The 21828-nt window shown below is 37.7% G+C and overlaps 1 protein-coding gene across 1 annotated transcript; it reads right to left on the bottom strand.

Annotated features, from left to right (window-relative positions):
* Positions 1-1972: 1972 nt before the first annotated feature.
* On the bottom strand, positions 1973-3535 carry LOC128661465 (tigger transposable element-derived protein 4-like). The gene is made up of 2 exons (XM_053715716.1): positions 2517-3535; positions 1973-2405 (listed from the first exon to the last, which is right to left on the bottom strand). The coding sequence occupies exons 1-2, from the start codon at positions 3533-3535 to the stop codon at positions 1973-1975; spliced, it is 1452 nt and encodes a 483-aa protein (XP_053571691.1).
* Between the last annotated feature and the right edge of the window lie 18293 nt (positions 3536-21828).

Raw genomic sequence — 21828 nt, 5'->3', positions numbered from 1 at the left:
TATTAGTGTACACCTGTACTGTACAATACTGTATCTGGATTTATTTTTACAGTTCTGCACTACAGTACTTTTTTAATCTAACATTAAATGGAACAGTACTGAACATTATTACCGGTAAAAGATTAACTGTAATTGTTGCATCAACTTGGTTCACAATTACAGTAATACAGTACACAAACTTAAACTCTTCTAAGTACAGTACAATCACAGCTACAGTATCTATTGTGCGCAATGCCCACTAATACAGTAATCACATTCACATACAGTAATATGCAAACATTTTAAACTACAGTACTGTAAATACTGTCCAGTAAAATATTGAAAATACAGTAATACCTGTGCAAGTACTGTTAATAAAATGCAATACAGTACTGTAAATAAAAATACAGGTACTGTACTCTACCTGTTTGTACTTTTAATTTTTTTAGTGCACACCTGTTCTATACAGTACAGTATCTGGATTTATTCCTACAGTACTGTACTTCAGTACTTTTTTTATTCTAACAGAAAATGATACAGTACTGAACATTATTAAAAGATTCATTGTTGCATCAACTTTGTTCATAATTACTGTACTGTAATACACAAACTTCAACTCTTCTAAATACAGTACTGTACTGTACAGTACAATTACAGGTACAGTATCTATTGAGCGCAATGCCCACTAATAATCACATCTTATGCAAACATTTTAAAGTACAGTACTGTAAATAAAATATGTACAGTACTGTAAATAAAAAAAAAGTACAATTACTGTAAATAACATAATGTACCTAAAATAGTGTACAACTACTGAAAATAAAATTCTGTAAATAAAAAAACATAGGTACTGTACTCTACCTGTACATACCTTTTTTTTTTTTTTTTTGTACATTTTCTTTTAGAATGAAAAAGTACTGAAGTAAAGTACTGTAAAAGAAATCCATATACAGTACTGTACTGTACAGGTGTACACTAAAAATGTTAATTTTTAGTGTACACCTGTACAGTACTGTATATGGATTTATTTTACAGTACTTTACTTCAGTACTTTTTCATTCTAAAAGAAAATGGCTCTGAAGACATGAACTACCTGTATATTCTATACAAATACAGTACTGAACATTATTAAGTGTAAAAGATTAATTGTTGCATCAACTTGGTTCACAATTACAGTAATACAGTTCACAAACTTAAACTCTTCTAAGTACAGTACAATCACAGCTACAGTATCTATTGTGCGCAATGCCCACTAATACAGTAATCACATTCACATACAGTAATATGCAAACATTTTAAACTACAGTACTGTAAATACTGTCCAGTAAAATATTGAAAATAAAAATACCTGTGCAAGTACTGTTAATAAAATACAGTACATTACTGTAAATAAAAATACAGGTACTGTACTCTACCTGTATGTACTTTTAATTTTTTTAGTGTACACCTGTTCTATACAGTACAGTATCTGGATTTATTTCTACAGTACTGTACTTCAGTACTTTTTTATTCTAACAGAAAATGGTACAGTACTGAACATTATTAAAAGATTAATTGTTGCATCAACTTTGTTCACAATTACTGTAATACAGTAAACATTTTAAAGTACAGTACTGTATAGTTTTTTGTATCCAATCCAGTACTGTACTTTAAAAATTTTTTAGCTGCAGATGGAGACAATGTTTACATACTGTACTTTAAAATGTTTGTACTGTACTGTTGCTGAAGAGGTCTTGCTTGAAGGTCCGGATACAGAATGATCTGGAACAGGCCAGTGTGTTCTAAAACAGGGAAATACAGTAGTTAGTCATCAGAAATAATGATCATAAACAAAACATTCAACAGTACTGTTAAATAATGTACAGTACTGTACTAAAAAACAGTACAGTACTGTATTTAAGCTTTACATACTCTTATACAGTACTGTACTGTATTTAGATAGTGTGCTACAGTTACTGTCTACTGTATGTTTTTACTGTACATATCTGTACCTTTATTGGTTTTCTTGTCCCCACAGTGCCAATAATGTTGCTTGTTTTCTTGGGGCATTGGTTATCCTTTTTTCAATTACATGTCTAGTGGATGTTATTGGTTCTAGAAGCTCCGGGCAGTTATTAAATAATGCAAACTCTTGCAACTGGTGAACTTTCTCTAGAGCATCTTGGTAGCTTTTGATTGCTGGCTCACTGGGAATTTCTGTGGTTTCAGCACTTTGATCGTCATCCATGTTCTCATCACTATCTTGTTGTTGATCTATAAGTTCCACAGCATTTGTAAATGTGCTTTCCGTCGCAAGTTCTTTGTCTATGTCAATGTAACGGTCTATTTCACTGTCAACAAGACCTCCTTGCTGGAATAATGAACGAATATCATTGTTTTCTTCTACAGTCACCTGTATTATTTCTGGCAATTCTTCATTATCGTTCCTGTTTGAAGTAGAGAAACCAGCTTTTACAAAGCACTTGCAAATGGTATCAGCAGAAATAGACTTGCATGCCATAGAAATCCAGTTGACAGCATCAAGGACTGTTATGGACTTGGCAAGCTGGTGTACATTTTGTGTGGTAGAAATGTTTGCAACCAAGGACTGTAGCAATAATTTTCTATAGTGTGTCTTCATCGTGTAGATAACACCTTGGTCCATTGGCTGTGTTACGCTTGTTGTGTTTGCAGGGAACCAGGCTAATTTTACATTGCTAAGTTTCAGATGTGGATGGCAGGTAGCGTTATCCAAAAACAGAATGACTTTATGACCTTCTCTCTTCATTTTTCTGTCAAAAATCTTGAGCCATTCAGACATTAGTTCTGCTGTCATCCAGGCTTTTTTATTTGCACGCCAAATAACGGGAAGCTGTGTAGTGTCTATGTTTTTGAAGCAACATGGCTTTGCTGCCTTACCAATCACAAGAGGCTTCTCCAATCTCCCATCCATGTTTCCACAGAGGAACACCGTCAATCTTTCCTTGGATAACTTTCCTCCTGTGCATTTTTCACGTTTAACAGCCAGAGTTTTTGAAGGTAGCAACCTAAAGAATAGGCCAGTTTCATCGCCATTGTAGATATCTTTTGTAGCGTATGGTTCCTTAAGCATTTTGAGCTTTTTTTCCCATTGGCTAACAGTTTCTTGATCTACATCCTTTGCTTCTCCACATATTTCATTCCATACAATGCAATGCCTCCTTTTAAAACTTTCCAACCAGCCATTAGATGCCTTGAAATCTGTTTTGCCTAATTCTTTGGCTAGTGCGAGGGCTTGTGTTTGTAGTATAGGACCAGAAATTGGTACATTTTTAGAGCGTGCAGCTACAAACCATTCCCACAGGAGCTTGTTTAAATCTTCATTTCCAGTTGCCTTCGCTTTCCTCTTCACTTCGCCATTGCCAGCTAACCATTCTTCCATGATTTTCTCTTTATTTTTGATAGCTTCATAAATTTGTGTTTTGCCACACTTAAATTTCTCAACACATTGTTTTACAGACAACTTATCTTTTGTGTAGGCCTCAATCACTTTAACTTTCATAGCAAGAGTAAGAGTGTTGCACTTTCTAGGAGCCATTCTTTGTCACACACCTCTTAAGTCTCTTAAGTTTCAGGGTCCTTCCAACACCCCTTCCGCTTCGTTCCCACACCACTAACGTTTCAGCGTCCTTACAACACCCCTTCCGCTTCCTTCCCACACCACTAACGTTTCTGCATCCTTCTCATATCACTTCCGTGTCAGCGCCTGTTCCAATACCCCTTCCGCTTCCTTCCCACACCACTTAACACCCCTTCTGCTTCCTTCCCACACCACTTAACACCCCTTCCGCTTCCTTCCCACACCACTAACGCTTCTGCGTCCTTCTCTCATCACTTCCGTGTCAGCGTCTGTTCCGTCGTCTTGTTCTTACCTCACTTCCGTTCCGCGTTACATTTTCCGGCTTATCCAGGTTTTCCGGCTTATTAAGGTAAGTGAACCAAATGTATGCGTAATTAACACTGTGACCACTTTCCGTTTCCGCGTTGGACAGTTTCCGGCTTATCCAGGTAGTAAAACAATGAAAGTATACACTAAGCGCCGGGACGGAGGGATATTTCCGACATGGACAGGTTTTCGTGTTATACAGGGTCCGTCTTGGACAGGTTTCACTGTATATATATTTATATATATACATACATACATACATACATATACATATTTAGACATGCATATGTATGTATCGCTATGTTTCTATGTTTAAGTCTTTTGCTTGCCTTTTTTTTTCTAACACCTGAGACCTCATATGTTTGTGCACTTTTTCATGCAATATTTGTATAATTGTTTTATATCAGACAGTGTTATTATGAGTGTAACTGTACTGTTAAATGTATTTGTGATGTATTTTGTGCCCTTTTTTTTCTTGTGTAACAGTTAGTCAGAGCTCTGAAGTTGCATTATCCCGACGCTCGTTGAATTCAACTGTGCTCAAACAAACGCTTTTACATTCAACTTGTAAGATATGTTCTACTTCCAATGCGTGCAAAGAGCCGTGATAAACCCCTTTTTGCTTGCATGCTACAGTTAACACGCCACTCGAATTTTAGCACTATGTTTGTTGCTGGCAGCCAGTTTGCCAGTAACAAATAATTCTTGTTTTATAAAAAATGTTATTATATATTTATTATATTTATATTTTTTCCCTTCATAACTTTTCGGTACTGTAGAGAACATTGCACTGCCCTCCCCCCTATTCTGCCCACCTGCCTCCCTACGTCCCTCCACTCCCACTCGTCACCAATGGAGAATTGTCACAGAGAGTGACACAGACAGTGTCACTGTAAAGGCAATGCCACTACAACATGACATTCAGTAACTGCCTACTGCTTGGTATTATTTTACTTGTGAGGGAATGCTCCTTTCCCTGATCCATTTGGGCCCCTGTACCCCTCAATTTTACACTTTATTATAAAGGTGCAGACTATTCACTGGAATTGCAGAGGTTAACTCAGGTAGCTTTTGAGTCTAGAGTCTATTTTTTTGTTTTTTTGTTGACTTTAGTAATACAATAGGTGTTAGATCTACTGTTGGGGTTTGCTATTCCTTTCTGTTTGATTATAATGTCATAATGTCAATCTGATATTGTTAGCTCTATGGTCTAGTGTAAACTGACTAAGGGCTCGCTTTCATTGAGTCGTTAAAAATGGAGCCGTAAGCTACCGAAGCGGCCGACAGCTAAAAGTAATTTACGACTCCATTTTAGTACCAGGTTTCCATTGAAATATTTTGCGGATAGCGTGCAGTCGCTATTTTCGTGTAGCTGTAAGTTAACGTTGTGTTAACGCTTCCATCTGATGTCGGATTTATTGAAAATCAATTAGTTGCTAAGGTAACCCGACCTTACGCTATAGAATTTACGTTTAACGTCCGTGCTCCTTACCGGTGATCACCTCTCAAGAAAAATAAAGATACACTTATCCATATTTTTAATAATCAAATACTATTTTTTAATATAATTATATTTACCACTTCATAAATATAAGTAATATGTATTGCTGCCCTAGGCATAGGTCTAGCTTGCATTCTGTAGATATGTTCTTGCATATATTATTATATTTAGATATATACTGATATTTCTATTAGAATATAAGTTCAACTATTTCTATACATGAGACAACAATAAATATTACTTATAACAATTTATTTCTACATTAAAACACTTGCATTATTTGCAAGTTTTATAATTTCAATAGAAAATAGGTCTCAAAAAGCACAATTTTCCTCTTTTACACCTAGTTGAGCTGGGTGTAATATTTCTCAATGTATCGACAGCCTCCGACAGTATATTAACGGTTTGCGCTTTCATTGGAAACCTGGTATAATTTATCGATTAACGGCTTCTATTACTTTCTATGGGACGCAAAGATTTTTTCGGCAGCCGGAGTCCAGCTGCCGATATTGAGGTATAACGCGCCATTGGAAACAGTCGATAAACGATATTGCTTTCGACAGCATATTTAACGGTTTGCGAGTGCACGCAAACTGAATTACGACTCAATGGAAGCGAGCCCTCAGTCATGGTGTTAGCAAAATGGGATCGTCACTGAATAAATGTCACTTATCTAAACGTTGTACTGTATTTAAGTCCTGTATGTTCTCGATAAAGGTGTAAAAGTCTGTTCCCCACTTTATCCAGTGTAAGGGTGATATTTGTGGGGGGATTTGAGGCATGCTATCGTTAGTGCAGACATATTCAAGGTCTGAAAACACTGCATCTTTTTTGTTATTTTAACCAGTTGTCCTTTTCTGTGAGAAATGTTGTCAGTAGTTCATAGAATAAAACAAAACTGTTAATTTTATTCAAACACATACCTATAAATAGTAAAACCAGAGAAACATCATTTTGCAGTGGTCTCTTAATTTTTTCAGAGCTGCATATACTTTTTAGCCCTTTCCACTCAAATACCTGAAAAAAAGAAAAATAATTGTTATTCATATTTAATATTTAATATTTCTAAATATATATATATATATATATATATATATATATATATATATATATATATATATATATATATATATATATATATATATATACAAATATAAGAATTGGAGGGGAGAGATAATATATATACTTTTGTTTACAATAGTATAAATAATTCGATGTAGTCACATCAATTGGTGCAGACCCTTATAAATTTAGATTTATCAAACCTATTTAAGAGAGATAGAATTATGAATTTCGACAAATATCATAAAAAAGTAAGGGATATCAGCACTCTTTTGTTGAGAAAAGTCATATAAATTTATTTATTTCAGAAAAAGATCCAACAAGCAGCGGACCTTTGTCCCATCAATGAGCAGAAAACCTGCACATAATGAAAACACATTTAAAATAGATGCCTAGCACATAATATTGACTGGCCAGTCTTATCTAATGCTAACTCAAACAGATAAAGTACCTCATATAGCAGACAGCTATATAGAGAAAATGCAAAAACGTCTGCTCCTAAGATAGCAATCAAGTGAAAGCAGTAATATGTAAATACATAGTAGCAGATTTACACAGGTATCTCTATAGCATAATCGCATAAAACAACAACATACAGCTGCCGCTGACTTTCTCAGCTTGGTTAGCAAGATATAGCAGTCCCATAGATGTATAGCAAGAGTTAACTGTGAAAGTCTATTTGAACTTCCCTTGCTAGCTTAGCAAATATCTGCACACATATAGCACCATTGTAGAAACAAACATGTCCCATATAAATGAAACAGCAAACAAATATCTTCAGTATTTCTTTCCATATTGCTCTCAACTTAAAAGTTACTGGCAGGTTGATATACTGTAAAAATCTTATATTTTAGGTTACCATTTCTTCAGGTGAGTCCCCTGTTATATCTCCCGGTATACATACACTGTGCTTAGTCCAGCGCTACTCCGCCTCTTCAAGGCTGTATGTCTTCTTCCAGGTCATGCTACTCAAAGCAAAGGTGCTCACATCCAGGCTGTGAGCGGTTGCATCCAGTCCCTTTATCTTTTACTCGTGCATATTCTCATACACAGGCAGGGATCTTTTCGGGTCCAGCAAACAAACGGCTCACTTTTCCTCTGCCATCTCTTGGCAAATGTAAATTTATTTGAAAAGGACAAAAACTTTGAGAAACTAAATGAGGAGACAAAAAATAGTATATCTAGGCTACAGGCAGATATAAAGTTAAGAAAGTGTTGAAAACTACTAAGAGACCAGGAGGACTATAGGAAGGATAGGGTTTATGTATACAAATCTCAAAAAGAATCATATGATTCAGGCACAGATGCCTCTGATGTAGAGGCTGACAATGTATCAAAAAACCCACCAGGCCCCTACTTAAAAGATGGAGAAGAAAGGGCGGGAGAAAGAGGAAGAGGTCAAAGCAATTCATCTACAAGAGAGAGGAGATATCCAATGAGGCAGACAAGAGGGAGAAGGGATTATTACAATCAGGAGGCTGTATGTCTTCTTCCAGGGCAGGCTACTCAAAGCAAAGGTGCTCACATCCAGGCTGTGAGTGGTTGCATCCAGTCCCTTTATCTTTTACTCGTGCATATTCTCATACACAGGCAGGGATCTTTTCGGGTCCAGCAAACAAACGGCTCACTTTTCCTCCGCCATCTCTGGGGCGCTCAGGTGTGCGCTGCGTACAATCAAGAGCTGACTCACGCTTGTAAACAGGAGTTGTCTTTCGCTGCTTCAGGTGCTTTTTTTCCTTGGTGCAAAGCAATCTGTGGGATTCCTCATGCCAATGGTCAATCTGTGTGGCATCACAGGGAGCATGCCTACGTACCTTTCACCCCTATATTGCTCCAAACATATCGGGGCTTCATCAGGGCTGATTTGTTCAGGCTTAGGTGCTTCCTTTAATACCCAAAACTCCTCCTCTATTCATTACATCATAGTAGAAGAGGCATACCTAGAACATTTTCGTGATCACAGGTACCGTAATACCTGATCTAGATAGGATTATGGTATATACATAATTTTACCCTTCAATGTATCATCAAAACGCACAGGATATGACAAACACCATGCCAGATTTGATTATTTTCTAGTTCTTAATATACCTAGAGAAATGAAGCGAACTCCAACCTCTCATTTAAACCTCTAGGATATCTAGTTTTTAGCATATCCCCTTAATGACCACAATGTACCCTGTATGTCACTGGTTGTTAAGGGTTTTTTCAGGACATAATAGTACAAGTCTAGCAAGAACACGCTATTAATGCCCTCCCTCCAGAAGGCTTTGTGGAATAGAGCAGTCTTAACGCTGGTGGCAAGACCGTGCTATAAAACAATCAAGTCCCAAAAAAAGGCCAGCGACATACAGGGTACGTCGCTGGTCCTTAAGGGGTTAAAGATCCAACGAGTCTCTTTCTGTAATAACATTGTATCATTATCACCACCTCTATTATTCACAATACCCTTATCAATCCCCATTATTTTTAGCTTGCGATGCATCAGATTGATGGCACAGTGTGAAATGTCTAGCTATGGTAGTGTCTCTATTGTGTGAGATGTCATCTCTATGTTCTTGAATTCGATCTTTCAAAAACCTTTTCGTTTTTCCTACATAGAATTTGGGGCAGGAGCAGTGTATTAAATACACTACACCCACTGAGTTACAGTTAAAGAAATATTTAACCTCATATTCTCTACTGTTACCTGCTGAAAACTTTTTTGCCTTTTCCATAAAGGGGCAGTAAACACATTGGCCACAAGGGTAATTACCTTTCACCCCTCTGTCCTTTCTCAGCCAATCTGCACTTGATGGACTTCTATTGTACATACTTTTTACTAGATGGTCTTTTAAGTTTGGTGATTTACGTGCTACCATCTGGGGGAAATTCCCCACCATAACTTTGATTTTATCTTCATATGTTAGAAGATGCCAGTGTTTTTGCAGAATTGACTGGATGGTTTCCCATTGGCAATTATAATTTGAAACAAATCTTATATTCTCCTTTTGGTTTATTTTATCCTTGCTTCTATAGAGCACCTCGTCTCTATCCAATTTTTCAACTTTAGATATAGCTCTATTAACAACTTTTTTTGAGTACCCTCTGTCTAGGAATCTATTTTTCATCAGATCAGCATGTTTTTTATATTTCCTTTTGGAAGAACAATTTCGTTTCAATCTAAGAAATTGTCCAAAAGGAATGCCTCTTTTAAGGTGGGGCCTGGTGGGTTTTAAGTAGGGGCCTGGTGGGTTTTTTGATACATTGTCAGCGTCTACATCAGAGGCATCTGTGCCTGAATCATATGATTCTTTTTGAGATTTGTATACATAAACCCTATCCTTCCTATAGTCCTCCTGGTCTCTTAGTAGTTTTCGACACTTTCTTAACTTTATATCTGCCTGTAGCCTAGATATACTATTTTTTGTCTCCTCATTTAGTTTCTCAAATTTTTTGTCCTTTTCAAATAAATTTACATTTGCCAAAGCTAGATCCGCTTCAATTTTTACCTACTCTAATCTTTTGTCATTTCTAGATATCATCATACCCATTAGATCTAATGAAAGTGTGGATAGCTTCCCATTCCATTCTGTTAGGAATGCATCCCCTTCCTCATCTTCCTTAGTTCTTGCACCAGGATCCAATAAAAGGCGTAGGCCTCTGGGTATAATTTTATTTTTTACATAATTGTTCAAACTTGAATTTTCTGCTCTGATCTTTATTTGTCTGTTTAGGCATTGTCTATATTTTTTAAAAGATGAAAATACATTTAAAGACTCGTTGTTTGTGTCATTTATTTCTATGCTGCTACTTTGTGAGAGTGATTCATTCAATTCAGCTTCCCACACCTCATCTGACATGGTGAACGCCATCCTGCTCACTAAAGGGACACAGAGAATGAGGTCACGCAAAAAGTGGATCCACTACCGAAACAAATCTAGTGAGGACATAACATGCCCTTATTATGACAATATAGTCTCTAATATACCTTAATCACCCAGAAATAAAGGGGGAATGTGAATCCTCAACAGTGAATCCTTTAATAGGTAGTATAAATACAAATATAAGAATTGGAGGGGAGAGATAATATATATACTTTTGTTTACAATAGTATAAATAATTCGATGTAGTCACATCAATTGGTGCAGACCCTTATAAATTTAGATTTATCAAACCTATTTAAGAGAGATAGAATTATGAATTTCGACAAATATCATAAAAAAGTAAGGGATATCAGCACTCTTTTGTTGAGAAAAGTCATATAAATTTATTTATTTCAGAAAAAGATCCAACAAGCAGCGGACCTCTGTCCCATCAATGAGCAGAAAACCTGCACATACTGAAAACACATTTAAAATAGATGCCTAGCACATAATATTGACTGGCCAGTCTTATCTAATGCTAACTCAAACCGATAAAGTACCTCATATAGCAGACAGCTATATAGAGAAAATGCAAAAATGTCTGCTCCTAAGATAGCAATCAAGTGAAAACAGTAATATGTAAATACATAGTAGCAGATTTACACAGGTATCTCTATAGCATAATCGCATAAAACAACAACATACAGCTGCCGCTGACTTTCTCAGCTTGGTTAGCAAGATATAGCAGTCCCATAGATGTATAGCAAGAGTTAACTGTGAAAGTCTATTTGAACTTCCCTTGCTAGCTTAGCAGATATCTGCACACATATAGCACCATTGTAGAAACAAACATGTCCCGTATAAATGAAACAGCAAACAAATATCTTCAGTATTTCTTTCCATATTGCTCTCAACTTAAAAGTTACTGGCAGGTTGATATACTGTAAAAATCTTATATTTTAGGTTACCGTTTCTTCAGGTGAGTCCCCTGTTATATCTCCCGGTATACATACACTGCGCTTAGTCCAGCGCTACTCCGCCTCTTCAAGGCTGTATGTCTTCTTCCAGGTCAGGCTACTCAAAGCAAAGGTGCTCACATCCAGGCTGTGAGCGGTTGCATCCAGTCCCTTTATCTTTTACTCATGCATATTCTCATACACAGGCAGGGATCTTTTCGGGTCCAGCAAACAAACTGCTCACTTTTCCTCCGCCATCTCTTGGCAAATGTAAATTTATTTGAAAAGGACAAAAACTTTGAGAAACTAAATGAGGAGACAAAAAATAGTATATCTAGGCTACAGGCAGATATAAAGTTAAGAAAGTGTCGAAAACTACTAAGAGACCAGGAGGACTATAGGAAGGATAGGGTTTATGTATACAAATCTCAAAAAGAATCATATGATTCAGGCACAGATGCCTCTGATGTAGAGGCTGACAATGTATCAAAAAACCCACCAGGCCCCTACTTAAAAGATGGAGAAGAAGGGGCGGGAGAAAGAGGAAGAGGTCAAAGCAATTCATCTACAAGAGAGAGGAGATATCCAATGAGGCAGACAAGAGGGAGAAGGGATTATTACAATCAGGAGAGATCTTTGGAAAGGGGAAGATCGAGGAGAGGCAGGTTCAGGGACTACTAGAAACTCATAATACAGATGAGATGCAAATAGTAAATCTTTTGAAGTTTCCACTAAATCTTGCACACATAAGTCTTTTGAAAAAAGGTCTGTCCTTTAGCCCTGTAGCAAAGTTGAATAAATTTGAAGTTACGAAGGATCTAAATTTATTTGCTAGAAAAATAGTTCTGTCCCAAACAATGGACAAAGGAAGTTCTAAAAATAAAACTTTAACAACAAGTGATCTAGCTTCTCTAGATACATTAAACTGCCTTTTAGAAGAGAATGAATCAAGTAAGGCTGAACATAATGATCCCCTTATCACAACAGATTTTAAACCAAAATCAAGCTATATGCCCTCTCTAGCCTCAGTACCTTCAGTAAATCTTTTTCTCAAATTGGTAGAAAAAGACATTGAAAAATTGCCAGAAAATATGATAATTAATGATAACCTAACCAGAAGTGAAAGAAAGGCTCTCAGGGATCTCATGTTGGCCCCCAACATTGTGATCAAGCCTGCAGATAAGGGCGGCAATCTCGTCATAATGGATGAATCCATGTATGTTAGAGAAGTCAAACGACAATTGAGTGTTGGGGACCAATATGAGAAACTTGGAGGGAACCCCCTAAAAGAGGTACAAAATAGTCTCTATCGATTACTTTATGATGCGAAACAGAAAGGAATAGTAACATTCAAAGAATTTTCTTTTCTTTATCAACAATACCCAATTTTGCCTGTGTTTTATGTGATACCGAAACTTCACAAAAGTTTACAGTGCCCACCAGGGCGTCCAATTGTAGCAGGAATTGGCAGTATCACAGAAAGCATAGGTAACTATGTTGACCATTTCTTGAGACCCTTTCTAACCACTTTACCATCCTATATTAAGGACACAGGGGATCTTCTCAAAAAACTGGATGGAATAAAAGTCAGTATAGAAACTCTCCTAGTATCCCTCGATGTGGAGGGTTTATATTCATCTATCCCCCACAAAGAGGGTTTGAAAGCAGTTGAACACTATTTAGATTCAAGGGGTCCTAAGTATAGACACCATACAGTATTTGTAGTATACCTGCTTAGGTTTATCCTAGAAAATAATATGTTTGTCTTTGACAACATTATGTACAGACAAAAAAGAGGTACGGCAATGGGGGCGGTATGTGCCCCCACCTATGCTTGCTTGCATTTAGGAGCATGGGAAATAGAAATCTATGAGAAATATAGTAGCATCTTTGAGGAGAACGTCGTCCTTTGGATTCGCTATGTGGATGACGTTCTCCTCCTATGGGATGGACCCTTGAATGTGTTAGAAACTTTTATCATGGATTAGAACAAAAATGACAAAAATATTTTGTTAACTCATCAAATTGATAAAAATAGTCTTTCCTTTTTGGATATCTTGATAAGTAAAGAAGGTGACTCAATAGTAACAGAAAACTATAGGAAGCAGACAGCGACCAATAGCATTCTACAGGCACAAAGCAGCCATCCTGAACACCTTAAAAGAGGCATTCCTTTTGGACAATTTCTTAGATTGAAACAAAATTGTTCTTCCAATACGAAATATAAAAAACATGCTGATCTGATGAAAAATAGATTCCTAGACAGAGGGTACTCAAAAAAAGTTGTTAATAGAGCTATATCTAAAGTTGAAAAATTGGATAGAGACGAGGTGCTCTATAGAAGCAAGGATAAAATAAACCAAAAGGAGAATATAAGATTTGTTTCAAATTATAATTGCCAATGGGAAACCATACAGTCAATTCTGCAAAAACACTGGCATCTTCTAACATATGAAGATAAAATCAAAGATAAGGTGGGGAATTTCCCCCAGATGGTAGCACGTAAATCACCAAACTTAAAAGACCATCTAGTGAAAAGTATGTACAATAGAAGTCCATCAAGTGCAGATTGGCTGAGAAAGGACAGAGGGGTGAAAGGTAATTACCCTTGTGGCCAATGTGTTTACTGCCCCTTTATGGAAAAGGCAAAAAAGTTTTCAGCAGGTAGCAGTAGAGAATATGAGGTTAAATATTTCTTTAACTGTAACTCAGTGGGTGTAGTGTATTTAATACACTGCTCCTGACCCAAATTCTATGTAGGAAAAACGAAAAGGTTTTTGAAAGATCGAATTCAAGAACATAGAGATGACATCTCACACAATAGAGACACTACCATAGCTAGACATTTCACACAGTGCCATCAATCTGATGCATCACAGCTAAAAATAATGGGGATTGATAAGGGTATTGTGAATAATAGAGGTGGTGATAATGATACAATGTTATTACAGAAAGAGACTCGTTGGATCTATATGCTAAAAACTAGATATCCTAAAGGTTTAAATGAGAGGTTGGAGTTCGCTTCATTTCTCTAGGTATATTAAGAACTAGAAAATAATCAAATCTGGCATGGTGTTTGTCATATCCTGTGCGTTTTGATGATACATTGAAGGGTACACTTATGTATATACCATAATCCTATCTAGATCAGGTATTACGGTATCTGTGATCACGAAAATGTTCTAGGTGTGCCTCTTCTACTATGATGTAATGAATAGAGGAGGAGTTTTGGGTATTAAAGGAAGCACCTAAGCCTGAACAAATTAGCCCTGATGAAGCCACGATATGTTTGGAGCAATATAGGGGTGAAACATATGTAGGCATGCTCCCTGTGATGCCACACAGATTGACCATTGGCATGAGGAATCCCACAGATTGCTTTGCACCAAGGAAAAAAAGCACCTGAAGCAGCGAAAGACAACACCTGTTTACAAGCGTGAGTCAGCTCTTGATTGTACGCAGCGCACACCTGAGCGCCCCAGAGATGGCGGAGGAAAAGTGAGCCGTTTGTTTGCTGGACCCGAAAAGATCCCTGCCTGTGTATGAGAATATGCACGAGTAAAAGATAAAGGGAGTGGATGCAACCGCTCACAGCCTGGATGTGAGCACCTTTGCTTTGAGTAGCCTGCCCTGGAAGAAGACATACAGCCTTGAAGAGGCGGAGTAGCGCTGGACTAAGCGCAGTGTATGTATACCGGGAGATATAACAGGGGACTCACCTGAAGAAACGGTAACCTAAAATATAAGATTTTTACAGTATATCAACCTGCCAGTAACTTTTAAGTTGAGAGCAATATGGAAAGAAATACTGAAGATATTTGTTTGCTGTTTCATTTATACGGGACATGTTTGTTTCTACAATGGTGCTATATGTGTGCAGATATCTGCTAAGCTAGCAAGGGAAGTTCAAATAGACTTTCACAGTTAACTCTTGCTATACATCTATTGGACTGCTATATCTTGCTAACCAAGCTGAGAAAGTCAGCGGCAGCTGTATGTTGTTGTTTTATGCGATTATGCTATAGAGATACCTGTGTAAATCTGCTACTATGTATTTACATATTACTGCTTTCACTTGATTGCTATCTTAGGAGCAGACGTTTTTGCATTTTCTCTATATAGCTGTCTGCTATATGAGGTACTTTATCTGTTTGAGTTAGCATTAGATAAGACTGGCCAGTCAATATTATGTGCTAGGCATCTATTTTAAATGTGTTTTCATTATGTGCTTGTTGGATCTTTTTCTGAAATAAATAAATTTATATGACTTTTCTCAACAAAAGAGTGCTGATATTCCTTACTTTTTTATGATATTTGTCGAAATTCATAATTCTATCTCTCTTAAATAGGTTTGATAAAAAAAAATATATATATATATATATATATATATCTGTGTGTGCGTATATATATATATATATATATATATATATATATACCTGTCTATAGTCCTATAGATATGTTATATATTTTACAAAAAACATCAGATATATATAAAAATAAATATTTATAAATAAAAATAACATTTTATCCTATGTGAAGAACATATGAATGTAAAATAGTTATTACTCACTTCGGGTTAGCGCTGTAGGTCTAACACATTGTTGGATTAGCACGCGAGCGATGTGTTAGGGTTTTTATTAAGTCGCGCTCTCCTTTGAAGTCTATGGGGGAAGAAGTTAGCACGGTCGCTATATCTGAAGTCCTACAGTTTTTACTTTCAACTTTAAATACGCGCACTATCCCTTGAGCATTACAAGTTTACTCAGTGGCATACGCACTCAAGAGTGAGCGATAAATACCGCTACACTTATAATAAGGCCCTATAAGTAGAATCCTGTTCTATATACCAAAATATTAAACTATAAGATTGTAGCATAATTTGCAGAACAGATTGAGCTGTTTATTCATTTAAACAACAGCCTCAATATTCTGGAGTGTTTGTAGCTAGGATCTACTGCTAATCTTAATCAGTGTCCACCACAGTTTATGGGGCCCATTAATCAAGCTCCGGATGGATCTTAAGGGCCCATGTTTCTGGCGAGCCTGCAACATTTTCCCTCAGATACAGAATTGTTTAATTGGTCAGTACTCCGTTTCCTACAGGGTCCTTAGCATTCAATTGTGCAACAAGCTTCACAGAATTTCCCAACTCTTCTGCATAAGCTGCTTTCTGAACCTATAAAAGCAATTGCCTGCCCTTTATGCTATTGAAAATAGTAATTTAAAAATAAATTAGATTTTATTGCAACCTTCCTTCACGAGTTGGTACGAACTAGTGGATGAAAGTTGCAATAAAATCTACCGTATTTTTAAATTACTACTTTTAAATTATCAGAGTTTACCATCACTTTAATTGACATATCCCTAGGAATTATTTTATAAAGCTGTAGATCCTTTTGTGCTGCTATTGGGGTGTTTCGTGTTGTCTCTTAAAAAAATACCATTGGCTCCTACATACAGAAAGCTTGGTTGGCTCAAAAAATATGTAAGTATTTAATTAATTAATCTATTTACTAGTTGTATTCTAAGTCTATAATAAAATTGAGTACATTAATGCTATGGTTGTTGCTTCAACATTCTGCCTTGTGGCCATTCTAAGATGATAATTTATAAATTATTGGTAATGTTGGCACCCACATTGACCCTGAAAAAAAGAAATGTCAATTCATATTGCCCCCAAAATATTAGGTATAACTAATCCTCCCAGACAGAGTTAAGTAGGAACACACATTTCTTGAAATATTGTTCCGTTCCTTTGGTTACAAGACAATAAATAAATATGAAATGAAAACATTATTTGAATTGTATCAGCTATTGCATTGTGTATTACACCACAGCTATCAAAACAATGAAATGTTAAAAATGAAAAAATAAGAGTCTATACACTGTCATAGCAGTGATGTCTGGCTTTACATTTAAATAACATTCCTTTCTTATCCATAACAATATACGTCAGTAGGACATATTTTAGAAAGACAATACTATACAGGGAGTGCAGAATTATTATGCAAATGAGTATTTTGACCACATCATCCTCTTTATGCATGTTGTCTTACTCCAAGCTGTATAGGCTCGAAAGCCTACTACCAATTAAGCATATTAGGTGATGTGCATCTCTGTAATGAGAAGGGGTGTGGTCTAATGGCATCAACACCCTATATCAGGTGTGCATAATTATTAGGCAACTTCCTTTCCTTTGGCAAAATGGGTCAAAAGAAGGACTTGACAGGCTCAGAAAAGTCAAAAATAGTGAGATATCTTGCAGAGGGATGCAGCACTCTTAAAATTGCAAAGCTTCTGAAGCGTGATCATCGAACAATCAAGCGTTTCATTCAAAATAGTCAACAGGGTCGCAAGAAGCGTGTGGAAAAACCAAGGCGCAAAATAACTGCCCATGAACTGAGAAAAGTCAAGCGTGCAGCTGCCAAGATGCCACTTGCCACCAGTTTGGCCATATTTCAGAGCTGCAACATCACTGGAGTGCCCAAAAGCACAAGGTGTGCAATACTCAGAGACATGGCCAAGGTAAGAAAGGCTGAAAGACGACCACCACTGAACAAGACACACAAGCTGAAACGTCAAGACTGGGCCAAGAAATATCTCAAGACTGATTTTTCTAAGGTTGTATGGACTGATGAAATGAGAGTGAGTCTTGATGGGCCAGATGGATGGGCCCGTGGCTGGATTGGTAAAGGGCAGAGAGCTCCAGTCCGACTTAGACGCCAGCAAGGTGGAGGTGGAGTACTGGTTTTAGCTGGTATCATCAAAGATGAGCTTGTGGGGCCTTTTCGGGTTGAGGATGGAGTCAAGCTCAACTCCCAGTCCTACTGCCAGTTTCTGGAAGACACCTTCTTCAAGCAGTGGTACAGGAAGAAGTCTGCATCCTTCAAGAAAAACATGATTTTCATGCAGGACAATGCTCCATCACACGCGTCCAAGTACTCCACAGCGTGGCTGGCAAGAAAGGGTATAAAAGAAGAAAATCTAATGACATGGCCTCCTTGTTCACCTGATCTGAACCCCATTGAGAACCTGTGGTCCATCATCAAATGTGAGATTTACAAGGAGGGAAAACAGTACACCTGTCTGAACAGTGTCTGGGAGGCTGTGGTTGCTGCTGCACGCAATGTTGATGGTGAACAGATCAAAACACTGACAGAATCCATGGATGGCAGGCTTTTGAGTGTCCTTGCAAAGAAAGGTGGCTATATTGGTCACTGATTTGTTTTTGTTTTGTTTTTGAATGTCAGAAATGTATATTTGTGAATGTTGAGATGTTATATTGGTTTCACTGGTAAAAATAAATAATTGAAATGGGTATATATTTGTTTTTTGTTAAGTTGCCTAATAATTATGCACAGTAATAGTCACCTGCACACACAGATATCCCCCTAAAATAGCTATAACTAAAAACAAACTAAAAACTACTTCCAAAACTATTCAGCTTTGATATTAATGAGTTTTTTTGGGTTTATTGAGAACATGGTTGTTGTTCAATAATAAAATTAATCCTCAAAAATACAACTTGCCTAATAATTCTGCACTCCCTGTAGACAATAAAATAGTCTGATGATGTAATGATTATCCAAGAAGGGGGGGGGGGGCTTTATCCCCAACAAGGGTCAAAATTAATTTAGAAAAGTAATATTAAAAATAAGTACATATAATACATGATAGTGAATTCACATTTAAACAATTCTGGGCAGAGAACAACAGCACATGGAAAGAAAGCTGACAACACTTATTTTATAAAGTGATATCTGTCCTAGGTGGTGGCATGATTCAGATAGTTTTATGTGGAAAAGACACAGATGAATAAGGGGTCACGTGTCTAACATATAAGTAGTCAACATAGTAATGGCGAACACTTACACCAACAGGCACAAGAGAAGATTTTGAAAATCATGAGTTTTCCAGAGCATACAGAGGGATATGAGTCATTGTTTTGGAAAATGGGAATTCTCTCTTTCTAATGACTGGCGCTTTCTGCTAACCACGTCTCCCCCAACTTACCACTACTTATACATCACTGAGGAAATCTGGGTGTGGTTACATCACCAGCCCTGGATACCCGAAAGTGCCAAGCTGCAGATAGGAGCTTAAGGGGTCTATTTAACAAGGGCCAAATGGCCCCTGTTCCTCCTTGTTTCTGAGCGAGCCTTCAGGCTCGCCGGAAACAGGAGTTAAGAAGCAGCGGTCTTAAGAACGCTGCTCCTAAACTTATACGCCGCCTCTGAGGCAGCGTATAGCAATCCACCCGATCGTACATGATTGTTTGACACCACCTGCTAGCGGCTGATTGGCCGCAAATCTGCAGGGGGCGGTATTGCACCAGAAGTTCACAAGAACTGCAGGTGCAATGATAAATGCTGACAGCGTATGCTGTCGGCATTTATCGATGTGCGGCGGACATGGTACGTTTGCTGTTTGCGTTTGATGTCGGCATTTATCGATGTGCTGCGGACATGGTACGTTTGCTGTTTGCGTTTGCTGTCGGCATTTATTGATGTGCGGCGGACATGATACGCTACATTGTATCATGTCCTCTTGCACATTAATAAATATACCCCTAGAGGTTTTCCTTAAAGGTTTACTAATTTAAAAAGAAAACATCCAATTTACTCCCATTATAAATTTGTGCGCAATCTTTTATATGCATGCTTTCTGAAGCTCCTACTGAGCATGTGAAGTTGTTCACAATATATATGGACAGGAGTCTGTGATTTGCTGATAGCTGTCATGTGATACAGGGGTAGGAAAATGGAAGAAAATTTTGAAAATTCTCAGAAAAAAAAATAATCTGCTGTTCAATTGAAATTTACAGTAAGTGATAATGCATGGTCTTGTTAATAAACATTTGTTGATTATTTAATTGTGCTGTATTTAATGGCCTTTAACCTATGCGTGATGTGCACTACTAATGGTATGGAAACTTCTTTAAAAATTTAGCATACTGTGGTGGAGCTTGGCCACGTCCGATGATGGTCATGTAAGAAATCGGCTCCTATGCCTCACCAGCGTTTAAAGGAAGAATCTAGGGTGGCATCTATATAAAAATTAACTGGCACCTAAATAGAGAGGCTCCAACTGACAGACTCATCTCACCCAGATGAGGTTAAAATCCAGGATCAGAACTGTCTTCCAAGATTGCGCACATTGCAATAGCATGCCGCCATTACTGATGAGCGGGGCTTTTTTCACTCATAACTCATAGAGCACTAACAGCTTATGCGAGCACTAGCACTGAATCTCTTCAACCCGGAGCTGCAGTGGCAGCCAGAGACTCAGAGGCGAACCTAGAAACCACAGGGCCCAGGTGCAAGAATCTAAGAAGGCCCCCCCCACCAAAAAAAAAAGTGAATTTGATACATATCTTTCTTTTTTTTTAACATTTAACACAGAAAAAAAATGTGAATCAGATTACGTCTGCAAAAGGAGGTACCCACAGTCTTTGAGATGGTCTGACCCCCTATTACTGTATATAGTGACACTGTTTTACCCACCAGTACTGTATATAGTGAGTCAGTCTGTAATCTGCCGGTGATTGGCTGGCCTGCCCCTACCTGCCCCAGTACTTTATAAAGTGACCACAGTAGTTTGTGACATAGTCCAGCCCCCTCATACTGTATATAGTGGTACTGTATAGTGACACTGTTTACCCCCTCCCCCAAATTATAATTTTTTTTAAGCTGGGCCCCCTAATTTTTCCTGCCTTATTTTGCCTGTCACTTACCACTTATGCCTTTTTTACCTGTTTGGCATTGTATGGATATTTACCTATTATATTGAGCATTTGTTTGAGCTAAACAATAAACTGCTTACCATCGTTTGCTTTTCTCAGCCTTACTGGGTGCGCTGATTGTTGGTGTTGTTCTATTAATTGAGCGTGGATGGAAGCGCTCGTTTCTCCGCACCAGGACAGCTGAGTATTCTGAGAATACATCACCACTACGTCAAGGGGGTGTGTCTGACTACGTGAAGTGCACTGATCGTCGGGGACTTTACTCACAGTTAGTGTTTGAATGTTTGAGCGCTTCCCGGTTGTTGCATGTACTGTATAGTGACACTGTTTACCCCCTCCCCCATGCTGTAGTAACAAGGTCTGTAATTTGCTGGTTCCACAAACATACACAAACATACACACACACACACATACATGCATAAATAAACACACAGTCACATACATACATACACATACACATAAACACCAATGGGTAAAACAGAAAGACTAACCCCTGTAGTCAGAGACACTAGTGAAGCATCATGTCACACTCATATGATATCACTGCAGGCAGTGGCAGGACAACGTTTTCCATTTAAAAAAAAATTATAATTTTTTTTAAGCTGGGCCCCCACTCTTGGGGGCCCAGTCACAATTGCGACCTCTGCACCCCCTGTAGTTTTGCCCCCCTGCAGAGAATCCTTTGTCATCACTTGAGTAAAGGACTATGGAGCAGTACACGGACTATGGAGAAACGGCCTGTTTAGTTGAGGTCATACTTGCAAATCCCAATAATGAACTTTTAGTCAGTTTACCTCATATCCAGGGGCAAAACTACAGGGGGTGGAGAGGTCCAACTG

The sequence above is a fragment of the Bombina bombina genome, chromosome 5 (genome assembly GCF_027579735.1).
Source record: "Bombina bombina isolate aBomBom1 chromosome 5, aBomBom1.pri, whole genome shotgun sequence".
NCBI lineage: Eukaryota > Metazoa > Chordata > Amphibia > Anura > Bombinatoridae > Bombina > Bombina bombina.
This window is presented reverse-complemented; position numbering and strand designations above follow the sequence as displayed.

Coding starts and splice junctions, on each gene's coding strand:
- LOC128661465 (XM_053715716.1), bottom strand. CDS start 3,535: ATGGCTCCTAGAAAGTGCAACACTCTTACTCTTGCTATGAAAGTTAAA. Junction 2,406..2,516: donor AATGTACACCAGCTTGCCAA/GTCCATAACAGT, acceptor TACTTCAAACAG/GAACGATAATGAAGAATTGC.